Genomic DNA, 22,171 nt, shown 5'->3' with positions numbered 1-22,171 from the left:
GTTGTTGGTCGTGAGTGCCCGCTTGTCACAGAAAGAAGAAGAGGAAGTCGGATGTGATAGTGTGCCTCGTTGTTGCGATGTGGAAAAGTCCAGAGGGGACCCTGTGGCATATATTCAGGCCACCAGAGGCTTTAAGCGGATATTTATTTTCATAGCTCAAACATGTAGGGATGTGTAGACATAAGAAAGATGCGAGAGGAAGTAGCATCCATTTATCCAAGTTGTCGTGGTGGTATTTGATTGCCAGTTGACAGCTGAGTGGGGTGTTTTCAGCAGACGCGCCCACAGCGTTTGTGAGTTCAGACAATGGCTTGATTTTTTTCCTGATTTTGATATCATTTTTAACCATTCAAATTGGGCATGGTTCTTAATAACACTCCTCTTCGTGGTGTGTGAAATTTATGAGACATCTTTATTTTCATTTCACAGGGACTTAAAACAAATGGTACTGTTATGAGAATGAAACTGTATTTTTCCATGATAAAGTAGTAATAGTACTACGCCCTTTGATACAACCCCCCAACTTAATTCATTCATAGATTTATGTGATGATCATATCAGAGATTTCAATTGGCCCAAAGTTAAGATAGGGAGGAGTTGATGGCTTTGTGTGTTTGTTTTATTATGAATGAATTCTGAAGGTATGCACTATTTTAAAATGACACAACATAATAATTGATTGACAGTTATTTTCCGGACGGCCCAAGTAGCGGCTCACAGACCCCAGTCTGCAAACCCTCGCTATAGGGGAATCAAAAGACAGGTTACCTGTTGTGTTGGAGGTCATAGGTCGCACACACACTCCTCCCCGCTCGTCACTCGAGTGTTTGGCGTGCCAATTCTCCCTACGGAGGTGGCGACATGTCCTTGCATGTCACATGAGCTGTCCTCCCGTGCTATATGGGCCACTTATCACACGGCTCCAGGGACCACTCCCTCCTCTTCCTGTCTGTCCGCACCGTGACTGACTGCAAAAGCACCTGCACCCCCACCACTTCTCTCTTGATGCAGCCTAGTGCACGTAGTGCCCTTCACAGCATAATATGTTGAGTTGTATGCCTTGGCTGCTTTAATCAATGCCTGCTGTTTATGTTGTCTATGAGATTCTTTTTTTCACCCTCCGCATTGATTCCCGCAGCACCACAAACAAAACAATAACCTTTGCACCGACTCTTGCGGTTAATTGGTACAGTATATGTGGCTCCAAAGGTGTACTTGTTGAAATAAGAAATAAATAAAAATAAATGAAATAAAAAGAGAAGAAAGGCAGGCATTGTCGGACACAGCAGGAGACACGAGAAGGTAACTCCTGCCAGCTCCTCATCGTCATTTCATAATGTCATCATTGCCCCACACCAGGACACTTAACCACCGGCTACATTTTAAGATTAACATCCTCATCATTGCATGTTCCTGCTGTGAATAACAAAACGAGGATGTGCACAGCAAGGGGTGGGGGGTGTTGTCGTGCGTCCCCATCTTCTGCATGTCACCGAGGGTGTGTCTGTGTCGTGACAATTTGAGTGGCGCTGCTGCTAATGACGGCAAGACGTGGGCGTGAGGCGAAGAGCGTGAATGCGCTCTGCTTGTATATGCATGCACGCACGTATACATCTATGCATAAAACCCTGAACATGTGGGGCAGGCGTATTAATCAGTACCCCACCACGCTCCCCCCCTTAAAAAAAATAAAGTGCCTGTAAAAAAAAATAAAAACTCCAAATACGTCTTGTACATTTGATAAACCACAGAGAAGAGTGTCGTTAACAGCATTGCCAAATTTTAATGATTGCAAAAATTACCAAGTTAATAAAATGAGGCTTCAAAATCACATTTACCCTGAACGCGTGGAACCACGCCTTGCTGAAAACTTCATCGAGCATCTTTCTGCCACATCCCTACATGTTTGAGCCTTGAAAATATATCCGCTTAAAGCCTCTGGTAGCTGGAATATAGCCCACCGGGATATATTCCGCGACACAACAATGAGGAGCTCTAAAGCAACCACGCCAACACAGAGTCCCGGTGTCCACGTCAGACCCCCCACCCCCAACCTCCCTTTCCACCTTTTTCTCCATGATATGCACCCGGTTTCAGCTGACGATGAGGCACTCTAAAAGGGCCACCCAGCGGACTGTATATTTTTATCCATCCATCCATTTTCTGAGCCGCTTCTCCTCACTAGGGTCGCGGGCGTACTGGAGCCTATCCCAGCTGTCATCGGGCAGGAGGCGGGGTACACCCTGAACTGGTTGCCGGCCAATCGCAGTGTATATTTTTATATTTTATATTTTTTAAGTTATTTATATTATCATCCAAGCTCATGTGGTCATAACTAAACCAGCTTCCCAGTTGTGGGCTGCAGTGGGGAACAACTAACATACAAGCCAAAGCAGGAGGAGAAGCTGGAAGGAGAGATTAGCAGACCAGCTGACACGTGCTGATCTTCACTGATACGCGCGACTAACACACACTCGCTTACATAAGAGTGACACCCCGCAGCTTGTACTGGTCACTGATCCCAGTACCGTTGCACTCAGTTTGCTTCTCAGCATGCTTCATATTTGTCATCGTTTTTCTCCTGTGATGAATTTTTCAAATATTTTGTTCCATTGCGATCTCACGCTGGCCCTGCCTTCCTTTTGGCCCATCCCTCAGTCCCTCCATTCAGCCTCTCTGTCTCCAACCTCCATCCATCCATCCATTTTCTGAGCCGCTTATCTGCACAAGGGTCGCGGGAGTGCCGGAGCCTATCCCAGCTATCATCGGGCATTAGGCAGGGTACACCCTGAACCGGTTGCCAGCCAATCGCAGGGCACATAGAAACAAACAACCATTCGCACTCACATTCACACCTACGGGCAATTTAGAGTCTTCAATAGTTTTTCTTTTTTGGGATGTGGGAGGAAAACGAGGAGAACATGCAAACTCCACACAGGCGGGGATTGAACCCCGGTCCTCAGAACTGTGAGGCAGACATTCTAACCCGTCTGTCACTTTGCCGCGTCTCCAACCTCATGGATGTGTTTACGAGTCCACTCCATGCTCCTTCAATTATTCACCTTTTTTATTCTACCACTCTCTCTATTGGGAACAAACAGTATATAAATAAATCACATCAGGCATAGTTCTTTTGACAGTTGGAGACAATTCTTCATATTCGGAAGTCCTTGCCTGTCTTTGCTTGGACGAGTCGAAAAACATTTTAGACTTATACATTTTTGATTAGCCTAAATACTAGCTGCAATGTCTTTATGGTTGGCGTTTCTTCTGGCCTCCAGCATTTTTTACTCAAAACTCAAATGTCTGCGTATGCATGTGTGTGAGGGACAGCCTGTCGATGTCCGCAACAAATGATTGAGCAGGTGAATGCGTGCACGCATATGTAAGTGATAGCGCAACCCTTGTTAGTGTCCATGTTTGAATTACTGATTTTGTATGTACAAAAGGGAGGGAGGGAGGGACGGAGGGATGTTGCGTGGAGATGATGTTGTCATGGAAACCGCAATAGAGCCAGAGTAGGCGTTTGCCCTTGTGGCTCCTCTGACAACCTGTTTTATTTTCTTTCTTTGATATTTACCTGTAACCCCCAGCGGAATGTGTGGGTTTGGGCCGGTTCTTTAAAGACCCTGCAAAGTGAATTAAAAGACTTGTTTCTAAATACATTGTACATGCACGACGACAATTGCTGAAAACGTGCCATGACTGAAAACTTTGTAGTTGTGAATTGTGGAGAAAAGAAATCTGTTAGACAAAGCAGCATTCATTTTATCGGGTCGGAGCAGTGGTATTTAATTGAGAGTCCACAGTTGAGCAGAGTGTGGTTTTACGCATTCAGCGGACATGCCTACAGTGTTTGAAAGCGGAGAAATGGGCTGGAGCTTTCAGTATTTTGAAGCTTCATTGTGTGCACTTGGTGATCTTTGTGAATCATTCAAATTCAGCAGTGTTGTTGATAACACTCCTCTCTGTGGTGTGCCCAATTTAGAAGACATTTATTTTCACTTGAAGAGAGGATTGTGACTGTGGCCAACATGACATCCACGTAGAGGGGGTGCTGGCTCTTGCTCTAATATGCTCATAAGAGTATTGATGAATATGATGTCCATGTAGCGTGAGTCCAGATTAGCGGCCGATCTGCATTCTGCTTTCCGCCTGGTAAATTTCCATAAGGTGTTGACCGTGGCTCATTAGCCTTGAAACACAATCTATTAACCATGAGGGAGCGATTGCATTCCCACATGCCATAAAACCATTAAAGTTTCAGATATTAAATTCATCAGCTGGGTTGTCTATCGTCCACACCACAGTGCTTCTTTCTGCAGCAAGTTATTCAATCGACAGGGAAACGGGAAAGCTTTTAGTATCGTATCATAAAAATAAAATACAAAATAAAAAAGTAGAACATCTATTTAGTGTTGGGGTGTGAGAGGTGCGAAAGAAGAAAACGGATCAAAAGCAGATAGGAAAATGGATCCTCGTTGTTTCTGATGGTTTGCAAGGCTTGCCTACTTGGTGGAAACGCTAACACATTTAAAAGGGTCCCGGGGGACGTAATCTTCCACATGGCAAAAGACTGCAGACATAAACGAGTGGTAAAACAGCAGGATCAAGTAGCCGGTGTTATTTTAAGTGATTTGTGGTATTTTTCTGCCGTCGGCACTCACACTTGTCTCACTGCAACAGGCTCATGCATTAAGTATGACCCTGCCAGGGAGAGGGGGAGCGAGGGGGGAGGTAGGTGGCTGGGGTCGAGGGGAGAAAATGCCAGGTATGGACGGACCGCATCGGTCTGGGACCAAAGCAACTGCACATGGCAAGGGATGCAGATGAATTATGAATTTGGTTGAATTTAGGGCAAATTTTGCCACAGGAAGCCGATTTACATCCATCCATCCATCCATTTTCTGAGCCGCTTATTATTGCGGGAGTGCTGGAGCCTATCCCAGCTATCTTCGGGGAGGAGGCGGGGTACACCCTTAAACCATTCGCACTCACATTCACATTCACATTCACACCTACGGGCAATTTAGAGTCTTCAATTAACCTACCATGCATATTTTTGGGATGTGGGAGGAAATCGGAGTGCCCGGAGAAAACCCACGTAGGCACGGGGAGAACATGCAAACTCCACACAGGCGGGGCCGGAGATTGAACTCCGGTCCTCAGAACTGTGAGGCAGACGCTCTAACCAGTTCCAACGTGCTTCAACGTGCCGCCAGCGGATTTACAGTATATGAATAATTAATTCTACCAGGGGCTGTTGATAAGACCCCCCACCAGCATCACCTTGTTCCTCATCCTCGCCTTTACTATCCATTGACCCTCGTAATGTCTGACTGCGTGGCCCGTACCATTCTATTTCACGAGTGACGACTTGCTTTGTTAACGTTGAATTCATTCACTCTTTTCCACGTTGCTCTCGACAGACGTACCCTCAAGGAAGAAAATGAGGGGAGGGCAGACATGTACTCATAAATTTTTCTCCGCCCTTCCGTCCCGCATCTTCTCCCTGTACACATCTTCACAGCTTGAGGTGATTAAAATTTTAACAGGAGGCATGACAGCACACAAAACCTGCACACGTTTGATTTGAAACACACATACAGACACACACAAACATAGACACACCACAGTAGGTCAGAACGGCTTTTTGGAATCGATTTCAATGAGTCACCGTTGCCTGCAATGAACCGTCGTTTCTTCACATGCACATAGAGCAGCAAGCAGTAGAAGTCAGTCATCTGCATGTACATGTTTGGCTCACAACATGAGCCGACTCCTCTGGTTTGATCTTGTGCGTTTCAACCCACCCTCCCACTCATCTTCCCCCTCAGATGAGGAGCCTTAATTAGCTGGAAACACCTTGGCAACACCCAACACTTCTACTCAATGCCAATTGCAGTGTTTTGCAAAACAGAAAGAGACTTCGTTCCTAATTAATCTAATTGACCACAAAGGAGCACACCATTTAAACCTAATAGTGGCACTGTTCTCTACAACATCCCAGACATGACATGGAACAACGACAAAAAATGGAATTGTGACCATGATATAGCTAAAACGTGCACACAAAATTCTAATTTGTGGGTTTAATAATATTCCCATGAACAATTTGGATGCGCACCGTCACAAGAAACTGACATGCGGGTGCTCACTATGCAACGCAATGCAATGCAATTGGCTATTTCCAAAATGTTCCTTCTGTAAGGGATATTTACAGAGACCTCACAATATATAATTTATGTTAATCTGAGATTATCATCATGGGCATCTAGTGAACTATAAGAGAAATAGGCTATGATTACTCAGATAAAACGTTATTTTGACCAAGACTGTCATAAGGGGGGATATTTAAAAAATACATGATTTTTTGAAACACCATCAATTATTTATTCATCTGTTTAAAGTAAAGATGCGGCGTTTTGTTTAATTAATATTTGATTAATATAGGGATTACCTCCCACAGACGTCGTCTTTCTGGGTTTTTGGGAAACGATCCATCTACAGGCCTTGCGCGGGATTCGTACAACAGCCTACAGCCAAGCAACAAACCATTTGCGCAAAAATCCACTTAAAAAAGGCCCAATACTGACCAAACATGGCGGAACTAAAGACGCTGGGTCACAACATGGCGGCCGTAAATGATGTGATGTGGCTTTAACCAGTGACAGAGCAGTGCGGTCACTTCAAAGAGACCAGTCCAGACCTTCCTTTATATGGCTTTATGTAAAGCAGCCTGGCTCTCAATAGTTGAAATGCCTTTTGATAATAATGACTCCTTGCAATGCCAGGCTTTTCAGAATGTCTATTTGGTTCAACCCCAGCTTAAACAAAAATTCTAATATTTCACTCTGTTGTGTAGCTGTACCTTACCATTTCTAGAGATGCTGCACTCAGTTTGTTTACACAATTGCCCAGTAGGAAGCCACAGCTTCCAAAAAATAATAATAATAATAAACATTGGCACACACAGCATTCTGTGTGCATATCTGTTGTGGCCACAATTGTCATGTCTGGGGCTCCATACTTCTAACAACACAGCATTGTGAAACATTTTAGGCTATTTGTAAGGAAAAGTCATGTATGAAAAATGGACTCACTTGCATGTAGCGAGCTAGTTGTGTTATGGTGGGTGGGGGGAGACAACAACCACACCCTCAAATCTCATCTCAGCATTGCCGGCTCCATTAACCCCAACCCCCGCCCGAGCCCCAATGACTGACTGGCTTCTGATGGCACCCTTGCCATTTCAGCTGTGATAATAGTGTTTAAAAGCACTCAAGAACATGCTGACAGGTCATCACAGCGGTCCCAGGCATGACCTTTAAACCTGTCCAATGGTGCAGCTAACGAGAGTTAGATTGTACTGCTGGCTGAGGTGAAATGAGGCAGATGTTGCATGTCACTACTGCAGCAGCTTACGTGTGTCTTACGCGTATGTTTGGGTGCATGTACACTACTTTTGTGTGTGTGTGTGTGTGTGTGTGTGTGTGTGTGTGTCTGTGTGTGTGTGTCACGCAGTCCTCACAAACCATTACAGTGCTTCCCTTTACTGATTCTATTCAACATGACTCCAATATTCAACTCCTGACTGAATCGTATTGCCGCGCGTATCCATTTTTGATAGCGTTTATCCTCATTAGGGTTATGCGTGAGCTAGCCTATCCCAGCTGATTGTGGAAAAGAGGCAGGGTACTACCCTGGACTGGTCGCCAGCAAATAACAAGACACCCAAAGACAAACAAGCATCCACACTCACTTTTGGACAAGTTTTCAGTGAACCTAACATGCATGTTTTTCACGTGTCCCATTATGACAGACTTTACAATGGCCTACCAGTGCACATTAGACAAGCCCCTCTGCTGTCAATTTTTCAAACCTGCCTTAACCCCTTGTTTTCCCTCAGTGTTCTACACAGCACAAGACTTGAGCCCTTATTTTATTGACATATTTGTTTTTATGTTTTTAACTTTGTTCAACTGTCTTTATGTTTTATGTTTGATTTTATTATCCATATTTTGTTTCAGCTGCGGTTGTTTTTAAAGGGCTCTGTAAATAAAATTGAATCGAGTCAAAGCTGAAGCTCGCTTGTACTTGCTGTATCGTAGAGATGCTAGGTGAGCAGCCTTCAAGCTGCTGAAGGAAAGCATTAAACAAAGCACATGCTGATTGGAAGCTCTTCCAATTGCAAATGCGTGTGCATGTGCGAGAGGATGGGTGAGATTAGTGTCACAGCTGTCAGTCTTTGTCATGCTTCCTTCTCCTCCTTCCTCTCTTCCCATCACCCACCTCCCCAGTTCGACCACTTTTGCACTTTAATATCTCCACTCCTCCCACTCTAAGGCCATTCTTCAACAAGGCAAGAGAGCCTCTTCAATGGCTCATTTAATCCAAATGCTGCTGGTTTAAACTGCGCCATTAAGGCCTCAGCTCTTGTTTGGTCGCCCATTTCACCTCATTTGGTTCCACTGATGTTGACAATCCCAAGAGTCCCGCCTCTGTTTCTGTGATTTACACTCCGCTGCGTGACACTGAAATCTTCACATTGATGGACTATAATTGGCCCACTTGTGAAATGTCCTCCAGTCTTCTCCATCCCTCTCCTAAGTGACCTTCCCCTGCTCTGCAAGGTCACTGAGCACTCTCTTGTGGCGCTGCCAACGTGCGGCGATGCGCAGATCAGTGCCAGGAACTCCAACAGCGACGACTGCACGGATGCCAAATAAGCGTCCTTGCGCTCTTATCACCGTTTTCTTTTGTTTCTTCCTTTTGAACGTCTTAATGATGGTGTGTGCTAACAGCTCTTTGAGTGTGATACGAAGTGATGCAAACAATCAGCAGGCTGCTCCTCGTGGTGCCATGGTGGAGGGAGGAGCGGGGGGGGTGTATGGCCAGGACCAGCTCCAAGTGTACAGATGGAGAATGGATAGACTCCTAGCAGGGGGTGGTTTGCCACACTGGAAGCCATACAGTGGAAGTCTTCAATAGGCGGTCTCCGGACCAGATCATGACCAGACTCCTTTCAATACAGACCCAGGCCAGATCTATTGTTAGATTATTTTGACAATACTTTTTTGGGAGCTATACAGAAGGTCGCATCATATGGTTTATTCAGAGCACTTTTGTGAGTGGAGTGAGTGGGTGTATGAGTCCAAGGAAGCATTTTTAGTGCAAACAGATATTGTTGTGATGGCCTCTCATTGTTGTGGTATTTTGTCCATCAGTCCAGCTTGTCCATATGGGCCACTGTACATGTAATTAACCTAATGGTGATCTGCTCATTGTTACTGTATTTTTTACAGTTAACTCGCTATTGTTGTATTAACGCCGTCTCTCAGTCTGTCTATAGGTCTGACCACATGGCGCACGCTCATGTTTCTCCCATTGTGACACATGGACCCTGCCTCCCCCGAGCCCCATCTTACCTCCCTTCTCTTTTATGTGGCAGAGAGAAGACCAGCGGGAGGCTACGAGGAGTGCAAAGACCAGCCAAACGACGAGGCCTACAGTTGTGTGTGCGTGTGTGTCTGAGGACTTGGATGGGACAGTGAGCAATGGCTCTCGTGCAGCGACAGCAGGTTGGCAGTGGGAGGCTTTGCTCAGGCCTCCTCCCCATCTTCCTCTTCCTCCTCTACCTCGCAGTCCAGCCCAGCCATGCAACCATACACATTCCCTCCAACTGTGAGTACACCACATGATGTCATATTGCAAGACGAATGCTTCAGCACTCACCCATTTGTTGAGCTAATTAAATAATGTTGACTCATCAAAGTGTGCTAATAATTATCTTTTCAAAATGATTAATGAGAGCAAGGAGCAGATTGAGCGTATTACTCTTCAGGGCTGGATTATTTATTCTGCTCAAAATCGGACCTCCTTTTACTCCCTCGTCTGGAGTGTAATTACTTTGTAATAGATCCTGTCGTAGAGCATTGATTAGTTCCACTATTGATCCGGTTCCTCTGAACAAACCAGAATCCGATTGAGGAGTAATTTAATCAACAATGGAATTACTCGAGAAAAAAACAACAGCAGTTTGTCTCTTCTGATCCCGTCTTCTTCTCCCTCTATGTCAGCCTTTCCCCAAACCTTGAAGCCACGCACCACTTTAACATCCCAAAATAATTGGTCCACGCCCACTCCCTTGCACTGACAAAGTCAAAACAAAGCCCATTTCAAGGGCTGTTTAATCATGCAAACATAATAAAAATATTTGTTTGGGAAAAATGCAACAGCGCAATCTCGCATGTAAGTTCATTTGATAACACCACATTAAAGGCTCACTATGTGATGTCATTTAACAAATGGCAATCATGTAAATGACAACAACTCAACTTTTATTTTGTTTTAAAAAAATCATACACACATGCGTTTAAAATGTGTAATTATCATATGAGTCCAATACTACACTTTTTTGGAGCTATTTATCTGTATTAAGGTTTTAATACAGAATGCGAACAAAAAACAAAACAAAACAAAAGACAAATTCAAAACACGAACAAAGGAAGGAAAAAAATGTCCACAGTTCAGAGATGATCCATAAGATAAAGCAAATTTGCCTCATGTGGGACAAAAAAAGCACACACGGGAGATTAAATAGTTATAGTCAGTCTCAATGGTTAAATAAGCAAATCTTTTCAGAGGCGTATGACGTAATATTTGCCGCTTCCTCCAGAAGATCTGGATGTAGGGACAGGACCGAAAGCTATGGGGGTCATTTCTGTCGTGAAGCACAATTTAGGCAGCAACATTGTGAAAAACGGGCCATTTTTTTTAGAATAGTTGGTTGTGTTTTCAAGTAAAAAAAAAAAAAAAAACTACTCAGGCACCTGAAAAACCTCTATTTCAAAATGATTGCCAAATAAAATAAAGTGACATTCTATTTGAATATCTGTTTAATTTAAGTATTACTCTAATTACAGTAACAAAGATGCAAATACCTCGGTTGCAAACCAATGCTAATGTTAAGAGTTTTCGCTTCAGCGTCCAAGCTAGCTATGTTAGCTGCTATGCTAACCGAGCAAGCACAAACTTGGCTATATATAAAAAAACAACAACTCTGATATTGATATGTTCTTTTCTTTATAATATGAGTAACAGGGTTGTGTTGGTTTGAGTGGCACACTCCATTAAGACTGAAAACATTGGAAAAATATGAAAACTAGATGAGGGGATTTAAGTCTTAAATCTACCCATGGTCAGAGGTGAGTCATGTAGCTCACGTTTTTTTTTCTCTTCCTCCTGACGGCTAAAGATTTTTTTAGCAACAGGGTTGCAAGTACATTGTGAGACACAACTTCAACGCAAATGTTTAAACAATTACAAGGAAGACATCAACAAAATCATTGCCAAAATAGTTTATTAAAAACCCATTTTATTATGTTCTAGTTGAAAGTTGGTCATCAAAGGGAGAGACAAGAGAAAATAAGCCATTTTCGGGAGCGCTCAATAACAATTTTGTATTTAAATGTTTAGGAATCACTTTTGAGACAGCTACATTTTGTTTCAGGACAACAATAATTTCCGCAACAAGTAAAAATAATAATGCATTACACCTTTGTTAGAAGCTCAAAGCGGTGGTGTGAATGCAGATAAAGAGCGAGAAATCTACCAATCTTATTCCCCCAAGGGGGTGGGGGTGGGGTGGGGCGGGGGTTTATGGTGGGCAGAAGATGATGTAGAGGAGGAGGAAGAAGAAAAGCAGATAAAAGATGTAAAAGGTGCCCCGTGCCTTTCAATTAACGAGCTGGTGACATGTCAATGAGAGTCAGTGAAAAGGATCGATGTATTAGAATTTGTGTCAAGGAGCACCAGTTCTCTTACAGAAGACAATAATAGAGTATCGATATCGTTAATGTTTCAGTTACCTCGCTGCAGTGTATATTAATCAATGTACAATGAAACCTCAAAATCTGTTCCGTGATACTGGATGACTTCCAACTTCAATCATTACAAAACAAAACGAGCACTGTATGGTGGCAGAGAAGTCAAGTAAATTCACTTCACAAAGCAGCGGTTTGGCAAATAGTAAACAATTCTGCCTAAAAGATGCTTTGAGCTGTTTGTCACTGCAAGTTAAAGTTTACTGTCAAACTAAATATAAAAACAAAGAGACGATGTGTATTTAAAACAACCACATGGGGTTGCCTTAATAAAGTCCTTTTAGCTCAGTGCTAGCAAACAATGCAAAACACCATAGGCACCAGAAAAACATATCTGCACACAAAATAGTTTCCTGTGCTAATTGTAATTTTTTGGGGGGAAATAAACTCATTTTCCCTTTTCCTAAGATATAAAGTAAAACTTGACCTTGAAAAAAATATATCCAAATATTTTGTAAACGTCCTAAAATACAATATCATTGAATTCAATGAGGCGGCACGGTGGGCGACTGGTTAGAGCGTCAGCCTCACAGTTCTGTGGACCCAGGTTCAATCCCCGGCCCCGCCTGTGTGGAGTTTGCATGTTCTCCCGGTGCCTGCGTGGGTTTTCTCCGGGCACTCCGGTTTCCTCCCACATCCCAAAAACATGCATTAATTGGAGACTCTAAATTGCCCGTAGGTGTGACTGTGAGTGTGAATGGTTGTTTGTTTGTATGTGCCCTGCGATTGGCTGGCAACCAGTCCAGGGTGTACCCCGCCTCCTGCTCGATGACAGCTGGGATAGGGTCCAGCACGCCCGCGACCCTCGTGAGGAGAAGCGGCTCAGAAAATGGATGGATGGATGGATGAATTCAATGAAGCGTCACGAGGAAATTGCTGAAGCTCTGTCCTTGCCGGTGATACACTGTGCTGTGATTGGCCAGCCTAGGTTTTCAGGGTGTAGCTAAGCAAAAGGTCAATAAAAATATAAATGAATAAAATACAATTAAACAACGACAAAATAAAGTTTCAGGAAGCTGCCTTTTTAAAACCTGGAACCCCAGTGAATGTTTCTGTGTACTGTATGTATCTTTTCTCTCCCTGAACTGTATATTTACTTCTATTTACTGTTTTACTATTTCATGTCAGCATGTCAAATGAAAGCTGTCTATCTATCTAAGATCTGCATATTTAAGGCTCTCATGTGTACTGTAACTAAAACATTTTCTTCCTCACGCCTACTCTCTGGCCTCCACTGTGGACAACATAAGACCACATAAGTGACCGTAAGTGCTTGTAACGTTCCTGACCAATCTTTAGTAATGTAGGTGCTGGAAAAGCTGCTTGTAAACACTTTCATGATGCCGCTTGGGTTATTTTCCATCCAGTACACAGTGAAAAGAAAACAACACGTGTTTACACTTTGCTTCACATTAATGAATCCTACATTTGCAATGTTTGTGTGTTTATGTGTGTGTTTCAGTGTACGTGCATTTGTGGTTCTTGAGGCATTTTCTGTGTGCGTGTGTTTGTAGCCTCAGTAGAAGTGATCACTGTGAGACTTTATGCTGTCACATGGGCAGCATGGGGAAATAACATCGCCACACTCCTCTGCACAGCCTTGAACCTGAACTTTAATTTGATCAGGAAGGGGTAAAAAGGCTTATTTGCTTTCATTGCATTCCCTCACTCTCTCGCTACATTTCTTTCTGCTGAAACTTTACTCGATTTTCTGTCTCTTTTCGGTCACTGCATCGACACCGCTCACTGTTCTACTCAGTTGCCACGGCAACCCTTTATGACTCTCTATCAGGGATATCAAACTCATTTTTCTCACGGGCCACATTGTAGCTACAGTTCCCCTTCAAAGGCCGTTACGACTGCAAAACAATATACTTTAAATGTAAATTGCCTAATCATATTATTGCATATACATATACAACAAATTGATGGATAACTACTTTCGAAATCCAACGTCAAGGAAAACATTATATTCAACAGTTGTTTAATTTATTTTAAAAAGTGGTTTGGTAACAAAAAAATGCTTGTGATCTTTCAAAGTTATTCAAAGTGACGACAATTTGCAATTCTGGAACAGATTTTTAGTACGAAACATGAAGTTGAAACACATGATTTGCTTTTGTGGGCCGCATAAAACGATGTGGCGGGCCAGATCTGGCCTCCGGGCCTTGTGCTTGACACCTGGGCTTTACATCCTACACTCCTTTACCTGACTTAAGATCGTTCTCTCTGCTGTTGACTCACTTCTTTAAAGCCCATTGCAGCTGCTGCTTCAATTATTTACACCCGTTGGCCACTTAATTAGGTACACCTGCACAATCTAATCAGCATCCAAAGCAAATTGCTGCCTTTGCAAAAACAATATTCTGAAATTTAACCAGGTATATAAGTGACTCATTGAAATACCTGGAAATTCTACTTTTTAACAATACATCATAATTTTGTTTTGCACTATTATTACTTGCTTCATAAAGGGATATTTTATGATTACTGTTTTGGTTGGTTGTCATTCCCACTGGTGTTGAACTACACGACATGGTCATATTTCACATGTGCCATTCTTAACCACATCTTTACAAATATCTCTCAATAGAATGTGCAGAAATTGTACACCACTGCAAACTACAACCACAATAATAATCATAGAGTAGAATTATTACCACTTTGACAGTGATAATCATTAATGTGACCTATAACCTGGACAACCCAATTGAAAAATGCAAATATTTTCAAAAGGGGAATTTCTAGTAGACTTTTCCTCACATTTCTGTAGTCATATCTGACAACACAAGTTATGGTCGGCAGAAAGCTTCCACAGCATCAGAGTAATCTGTTTGTTCAAAGGTATCAGTCAGGAAAAGGGCACAAAATAATTTCCAAGCAATTAGATATACCATTGAACACAGTGAAGACAATATGGGAAAATATGGCACCAATGACATTAAGAACAACAAGACGTCCCTCTAAAAATGAGGAAAAGCTGAGAAGTAAACTAGTCAGGGAGGTTGCCAAGAGACCGACAGCAACACTGAAGGAGCTGCAGGAATTTCTGGCAAGTACTGGCCGTTTATTACATGTGACAACATTCTCATGTCTTGTTCATAGGTCTGGGCTATGGGGTGGGGTGGTAAAACGTAATTCTTTTTTTTTTTTTACACCGAAAAACATTCAAGCCCGACTACATTTTGCAAAAACAAACTTGAAATCCCCCAAATGCTTGCGGAAATGTTTTTTTATTATGGTCCAATGAAACCAAGGTTAAACATTTTGGCCACAATTCCAGAAGGCTTGTTTGGCACATAAACAACACTGCTCATCACCCAAAAAACACAATACCAAAAGTGAAGCATGATAGTGGCAGCATCATGCTTTGGGACTGTTTTTCTTCAGCTGGAACTGGGGCCTTAATTAAGGTGGAGGAAATTATGAGAAGTTCCAAATAGCAGTCAGTGTTAACACAAGACCTTCAGGCTTCTTCGAGAAAGCAAAAAAATGACAGGAAAAGCCTACTAGAATGGCTTAAATGTATTTGTTTTTAATGAGAGGCATTTTAAATGGAGGCAGGTCTGTGCTGACTTCCATTTTCACATGAGTTTGAATGTGATTGGTTAATTCTGAACAGACATCCCCAGTTACAAGGGGGTGAACACACTTGTCCAACCACATTGTGTCCGTTGTTTATTTTAACTTCCCCGCTCAACGATTAACAAAAAAGGAAATTCAATAATTTATCTTTTCATTTTTTTATACAGGTAAACCTTACATTCAAACAGCGGTGTGTAGACTTTTTATATCCACTGTGAATGTCTTAGTGACGGGCAAAGATGAACTTCCTCCCCCAATGGTCTTCTAAAATCCCCACTTCACATCCCTCTTGTATTATGCTGCATCCATTTCTTCTCATCTCAACCAATTTCCTCCTCAGCTTACAATAAAAGTCCTTCTCTTGGGATTCTTTCCTCATCCTATTGACCGAATATACTGTATAAATATTGGCAGCTGTTAACCTGAAAATTATTGGTGTTTTTGTTCTTTTTGGCCAGAGGGGCATATGCATTACTCTGGGGTAATATGTGTCAACGCACCAGTTAATTCATGCGTATTGAAATAAATCAAATGTGCCGCAACGGCTTAAAAAAAAAAAAATACCCTTATGAAGAATTGATCAACACTCATTAATAACATTATACATTACACTGTATGCTTTTTTAAAATCCAGTTAAAACGAATAAGTTAAATTCCTGTTACCACCATACTTATAGTCAGCATATCCGTTATGTCGACTATCTTATTTATAACTAACAAGTTTGTAAACAGTGGAGCTCAATGTGGGCTCACTATGTGGCAAGCTAGAAAGTCCCTTTCACTGTTCTAATCAAATGACTAATTTCCGTAAACTGAATCCTTATGAAGTTTAATTCATAATCCATATCTAAAAACAAGTCAACTTTCAGTTAAAATGGTCATATTTTGCTTTAATCTTGTTTATAGAAATAATGGGAATACAAATATTTGTTCCACGACCAAACTATCACCATCAGAATATCTTTTTGACAACATTTAACATTTATAATTGTCAAACAAATGTAAAAAGAAGTTAGCCTCATTTAGTAAAATAAAAATGACATGCATGTAATGTATGACTTTACCGGGTCAAATTTCTATACTGTATGTTTGACCTCGTGGGCGTTCCACTATATTCTTCACCAATATGTCCCCATTACAACAATATGTGTTTTGGATCGTTGCAGTCAAGAGGCCTCCTGTTATCATCACACAGCCGGAGTCTGTCACCGTCTTCAGCATTGAAGACCTCGTCATGACCTGCGAAGCCTCCGGCAACCCTACGCCCATGTTCGTATGCACACAGAACCGTGCACGTACGCAGGCACGCGGGCACGCACACCCGCACACGTAAACGCACGCACGCACGCGCACACACACTTGTCTAGTCAGGGTGACTTTTAGTTTTCTGAGTAGTCCATCATGAGAGGAAGCTAAAATTCTGTCATCAACAAAGGACAGACGTCTCAATGCAATTTTTAAAAGTGGAAAGACTGCAGTGGCTGCCAAGAATGAACATCACAATGAGACTTAATAAGCACAGGAGTCCTATCGGGGCTTAAATTTATTTGCGTCCTCAAATTCAGTCACTTAAGGACACTTAGTCATTGAAGTCTACATTTTATTTCTTTATTTTGTTCCAGTTTCCGATGGATGAAGGACGGAGAGGAGTTCGACCCAGGCAACGACCCAGAGCTGAAGGTGACTGAGCGCTCCGGCTCATTCGCCTTCTACACCCTCAGCAACACAGTGGACTCCCTGAAGCATTACCAGGGCAAATATGTGTGCTACGCATACAACGAGCTCGGCACAGCCGTCTCCAGTGAGGCCACACTCAACATTGATGGTAAGAAGCAAACCGAGATTGATTAATCAGGAAATCATTAATACAATTGAATTTTAGGATACTTGACAGGCTAACGATTCCATTTTAAACATGTTTTTGAACATATTTTCAAATTATGACCGCACTTAAGAAGCCTGATATACTGTATGTCAAATATATTTGTGACGCTTCAGTGCTCCTGTTAATGAGCTCAAGCAAGCTAATTGTTTGTTAAATGGTAATAACAGAGCTGTGCGAAGCTTTCTAAAGAGCTCATTTGTTAGTAAATGAAGGCTCACACTGGGACAACAGGGTACCGCCACCAAGAACATAATGACATGCAAGAACATGATAATCAGCTACAAACACACACGCACGCACATGCGCACACACATATATGCAAGCCCCTGGACAAGTGTGATGCAAAGCGCACGTTTGTGTCTCCATCCACCTCCCGTATGTGAATGGATCTCTCCAGGGCGACGTCCTTCGCTCACAGTTTCCCTGACAACCGTTTCCGCAGAAACGCTCATGAGCTGATGTCATGCGAAGCCCGCTTCAGTGGCTCCCGTGGGGTTACGCACGATGAGCAGAGGGGAGCCAGGAAGCAAATATAGCACGCACAACTCACAAATCGCATTGTTCCACTTCTTCGAGACAAAACAGGCGCTTTCGTGTACTCCTCCCTCCTCCTTGTAACTTAGAAATTTCAATTTCTGTTGCCAAGGTGATGACTACATAATACAGTGGTGCCTTGAAATAGAAGTGCCTCGACTTATGAGTTTATCGTGATACGAGGCGTCGTTTGACCGTATATTTTTTTTTGCCTTGACTTGCGAGCAAAGATTTGAGCTACATTTGAGATAAGAGCACTGTATTGGTGACAGATAGTGAACAATTGTTAAAAAAGAAGCTTCAAGCTTTTAATTATTACTCTGAGTTGAAGTTTATTGTCAAGCTAAACATAATAGAAAGAGACCAACGGGTTGTGTATTTAAAACAACCACAAGGGAGGAAATTATTTCAGATACGAGCATGGTCACAGAACAAATTAAACTCATATCTCAAGGCACCGCTGTGTATATACAGCACAGTTAGTTGTGTACACGTTCACTCTTGTGGTGGTGCTCTTCTCATGAATTCATAATTCCCCTTCCTTGGCCCCATGCAGCCCCACCGTCCCAGCAGAAAGAGAAAAAAGTACATGTGAAGTCTGAAGAGGGAAGCAGTATTGTTCTGAAGTGCAACCCCCCTCAGAGCTCCATGGAGCCCATCATTCACTGGATGGACTGGAGTGAGTATACCACTCTTTCATTTAATTTCCAACTTCTTGTTCTCTTGACACTCCCTGGACTGTTCAGCTGAATATTGTGGTTGGGGAGTGTATGTCATACTGTGGACTTTTACATCTGAATCCATTCCTGCTGTGTGAACTATTAAATTATACTGTATATGTACTTTATACTTGTTCTTCCATGAAGTTTAAATGTTGTAGAAGCAAATGTCCCCACCTAATTAATAAAAAAATACTAAAAAGTGTCCTCTAAGTAATCAGGTCTCCATGGTAGTCACTGTATAAACAATAATCACTAAATTATCCTCCATCTAAATCTGTTGCGGTCTCATCTCTCCTTGCAGAGCTCCACCACATCCAACTGAGTGAGCGGGTGGTTGTGGGCAAGGATGGTAACCTGTACTTTGCCAACCTGAAAACCACGGACAGCAGGGATGACTACACCTGCAATGTTCAGTATCTCGCAACTCGCACCATTCTGGCAAAGGAACCTGTCATTCTAACAGTCAAACCCTGTAAGTTTCACCCAAGTTGACCAGAACAACCAAAGACTGCATGAAATAAATCCACTTTGTTCATTAATGACCAAATAGATAGATAGATAGCGTTTGAGAATAAAGTGTCTAAGCGCAAGAACCTTTATCATTTATTCTACTGGTTTACACTGAACACATAGGTCATGGTTTTATCTAGATTATGTTCACTAGTTTCATTTGCTGTGTGCTGGGTCATGATTATTTTTTTCATCCTGCCCCCTGCCCGTTGCGGCTTTCATTACCATGACGACTGGGGCGGACCTAGGGTGTTGCGATTAGCTGAGCAGTACTACCGTACTTGCAGAAGGGTATGTAAACTTATGAGCACAACTGTAGTCGCTCATAGTGTGAAAACATTTTCATAGCTGACATATCGCCCAACACAACATTCGAGTACGTTCCGAAATTAATGCTTCTAGCTACCGCTAATCTTTGCTTGCAACAAAATTCAATAGAGCCTGCTAACCTTTTGGCTTTAACAGTCTTCTCTGACCTTCTGAATGCGCATGTTCAACTGTTCAACGTTTCAGTATTTTTTGCAGAATTGCAACATTCTCAACAGGTGTTTGAACCTTTAGTTGAATGACACAATTTCAATATTGAGAGCTCACATAAGACTTAATTGGTGGTGTACTCTTCGTATACAAGCAATTAAAAAGTTACAACTGTACGAGTGTACATAATAGAGTCCCCTTTAAATTGTGGTGCACAAGACACAATTTCCAAAGCAATACCTTGTAACACTGGTCCAGTTGGTGGACCGAATAAGTGAAAGTAACCTGGCAGAGGCAGCAGGTGATGGGGTCATCACCTCGTCATCCAATCAGCCCAGCCAAAGTGGTCACGCGTGGCAACTCACACTGGGATGTGGCTGCCAACATCTGTGTCTCGAGCAAAGGTCAGAGAAGCCTCCACATGTTAACACAGGGCCTCTGTGCTGCGGGTTTGCACTGCAAGGACTTCACGAAGTCAGCAGCACTTAGAGAATGATACTTCCGTCTGTTGTGTGTGAATATTTGTGCTTCAGCCAACTCCGTGCAGTGGAACAGGAGGCCCCACATGATGAGACCTACTGGAAGCCACAGCACTTACCATGCACTCAGGGGTCAGACCATAGAGCTCGAGTGCATTGTCCAAGGCTAGTGAGTGTCTAAGTGTGAGCATATACTGTATTTACTGTATATGTGAAACCTGGAGACACACTTTTTAATCAAATCAATCTTCTTCTTTCTCTTACTGCCCTACACTCCCACTACCGTTAATTTCGTTTTTGTTTTCTCCTGCCAACTTTGCTTCTTGCATCTCCTTCACTTCCTCTCATTTTGAATCAATCACCCCTCCCTACTTCCCCCTCAGTCCAACTCCCAAGGTTTTGTGGGTTAGGAAGGACGGTGAGCTGTCCGAATTGCGGACTGCCAAAGAAATGTTTGACCGCCGTCTGCGCTTCACCAATATCTCAGAGAGCGACGGCGGCGAGTATCAGTGTCTTGCGGAGAATTCCCAAGGGAAGACCACACACACGTACACTGTGGCAGTGGAAGGTACGCAAAAACACACACCCAACCAGCAGTAAAATTGAAGGCGCACCACTCTCAACATCCTGACAAAGATGGCACACCCAACTCCCCACATACACATACTAAAAATAGTCAAGATTAATTAAGATTTAATCATTAAAAGGTAATCAATACAATAGAGACAAAAGACTCATCGCCAGTTATAGAAAACGCTTGATTTCAGTTGTTGCTGCTGAAGATGCAAGCAGTTATTAGGTTTGGGAGGGGGGTGGGGGGGTGCATTATTTTTTTATACAGGACCGGGTAACTGAATAGTTTTTTTCCTTAATAAATAAAGTCACCATTTAAAAACAACATTTTAAGTTCACTTGGGTTTTGGTTGTCTGATATTTACATTTGTTTGATAATAATCTTAAACATTAAAGTGGGAAAACAGTGCTAAAATATAAGAATTTGAGAAGGGGGCTAATACTTTTTCATGACACAGTAACACCAAAAATGATGGGTTTCAAGGTTGTATTCTTTTCAACTTACCTGTCAAATAGAAATGTTGCAAATTCCACGTCAGTTCTGAATTCTTTCAGCTGCCTGAGGTCCCTTTGCTCCGCATCTGTTACTCGAATGCATAGTTATTGGCAAATGAGGGATGTAAATTTATTTATTTTCCGGCGGTGGATATTGTGCCATAGTTTAAGCAAAGCACATGATGCCCAAGGTAACACAACAGCATGAGGCCAAGGGGGTGTGCCTGCTATGAGTGTACCCGCAAGTGCACCAAAATGATTGACACCTCCTCAGTCAGGGGCAATTTTTTATGTGGGCGACCGGGGATGGGGGGGATGGGGTGGGGTGGGTGCCAATGGGTCAGCACTTGAGTATGCTGCCTCATCCGTAGCACCCCCGCCCCACTTCCATTTAACCCATCCACCCCACCCCATCCCACCGCCCCCCTTGCCTAATGGATTTTTTTGAGCTGATGTATGGTTGATGCCGAATGGATTTCCAATGGGCGGCACGGTGGCCGACTGGTTAGAGCGTCAGCCTCACAGTTCTGAGGACCCGGGTTCAATCCCCGGCCCCACCTGTGTGGAGTTTGCATGTTCTCCCCGTGCCTGCGTGGGTTTTCTCCGGGCACTCCGGTTTCCTCCCACATCCCAAAAACATGCATGAATTGGAGACTCTAAATTGCCCGTAGGCATGACTGTGAGTGCGAATGGTTGTTTGTTCCTATGTGCCTTGCGATTGGCTGGCAACCAGTTCAGGGTGTACCCCGCCTCCTGCCCGATGACAGCTGGGATTGGCTCCTGCACGCTCCGTGACCCTAGTGAGGAGAAGTGGCTCAGAAAATGGATGGATGGATGGATTTCCAATGTACAGTTGCCCCTCACCTTTATGGACCGTTGCTGATCGGCAAAAATTTTGCATGAGCACTCCACCACCACTGTTGATGATATAACAGAGGTGTGCAACCTATGCCACACCGTTCAAGTCACCGCTGCTACTGTCGTCAGTCAGGGCTTCTGTCTGATTGGTTGTTTTTCCTTGTGCAC

The 22,171-nt window shown here is 43.0% G+C and overlaps 1 protein-coding gene across 6 annotated transcripts in view; it reads left to right on the top strand.

The window, feature by feature from the left end:
* l1cama (L1 cell adhesion molecule, paralog a) overlaps positions 1-22,171 on the top strand; it is a 60,298-nt gene that overhangs the window by 22,143 nt on the left and 15,984 nt on the right. For 5 of the 6 annotated variants that reach the window (XR_009768516.1, XR_009768517.1, XM_061676111.1 and 2 more), the window contains exons 2-9: positions 9,452-9,684; positions 13,136-13,150; positions 16,637-16,739; positions 17,093-17,295; positions 18,446-18,568; positions 18,913-19,083; positions 20,132-20,246; positions 20,461-20,645. Coding sequence is in view for 4 of the 6 variants with exons in the window: in XM_061676111.1 (XP_061532095.1) it covers positions 9,558-9,684; positions 13,136-13,150; positions 16,637-16,739; positions 17,093-17,295; positions 18,446-18,568; positions 18,913-19,083; positions 20,132-20,246; positions 20,461-20,645 (1,042 nt within the window). In the remaining 2 variants the exon portion in view is untranslated. The remainder of the gene's footprint in view (positions 1-9,451; positions 9,685-13,135; positions 13,151-16,636; positions 16,740-17,092; positions 17,296-18,445; positions 18,569-18,912; positions 19,084-20,131; positions 20,247-20,460; positions 20,646-22,171) is intronic. The other variant, XM_061676102.1, reaches the window with a different exon arrangement.

Source organism: Phycodurus eques, chromosome 1, assembly GCF_024500275.1.
Source record: "Phycodurus eques isolate BA_2022a chromosome 1, UOR_Pequ_1.1, whole genome shotgun sequence".
Taxonomy (NCBI): domain Eukaryota; kingdom Metazoa; phylum Chordata; class Actinopteri; order Syngnathiformes; family Syngnathidae; genus Phycodurus; species Phycodurus eques.
This window is presented reverse-complemented; position numbering and strand designations above follow the sequence as displayed.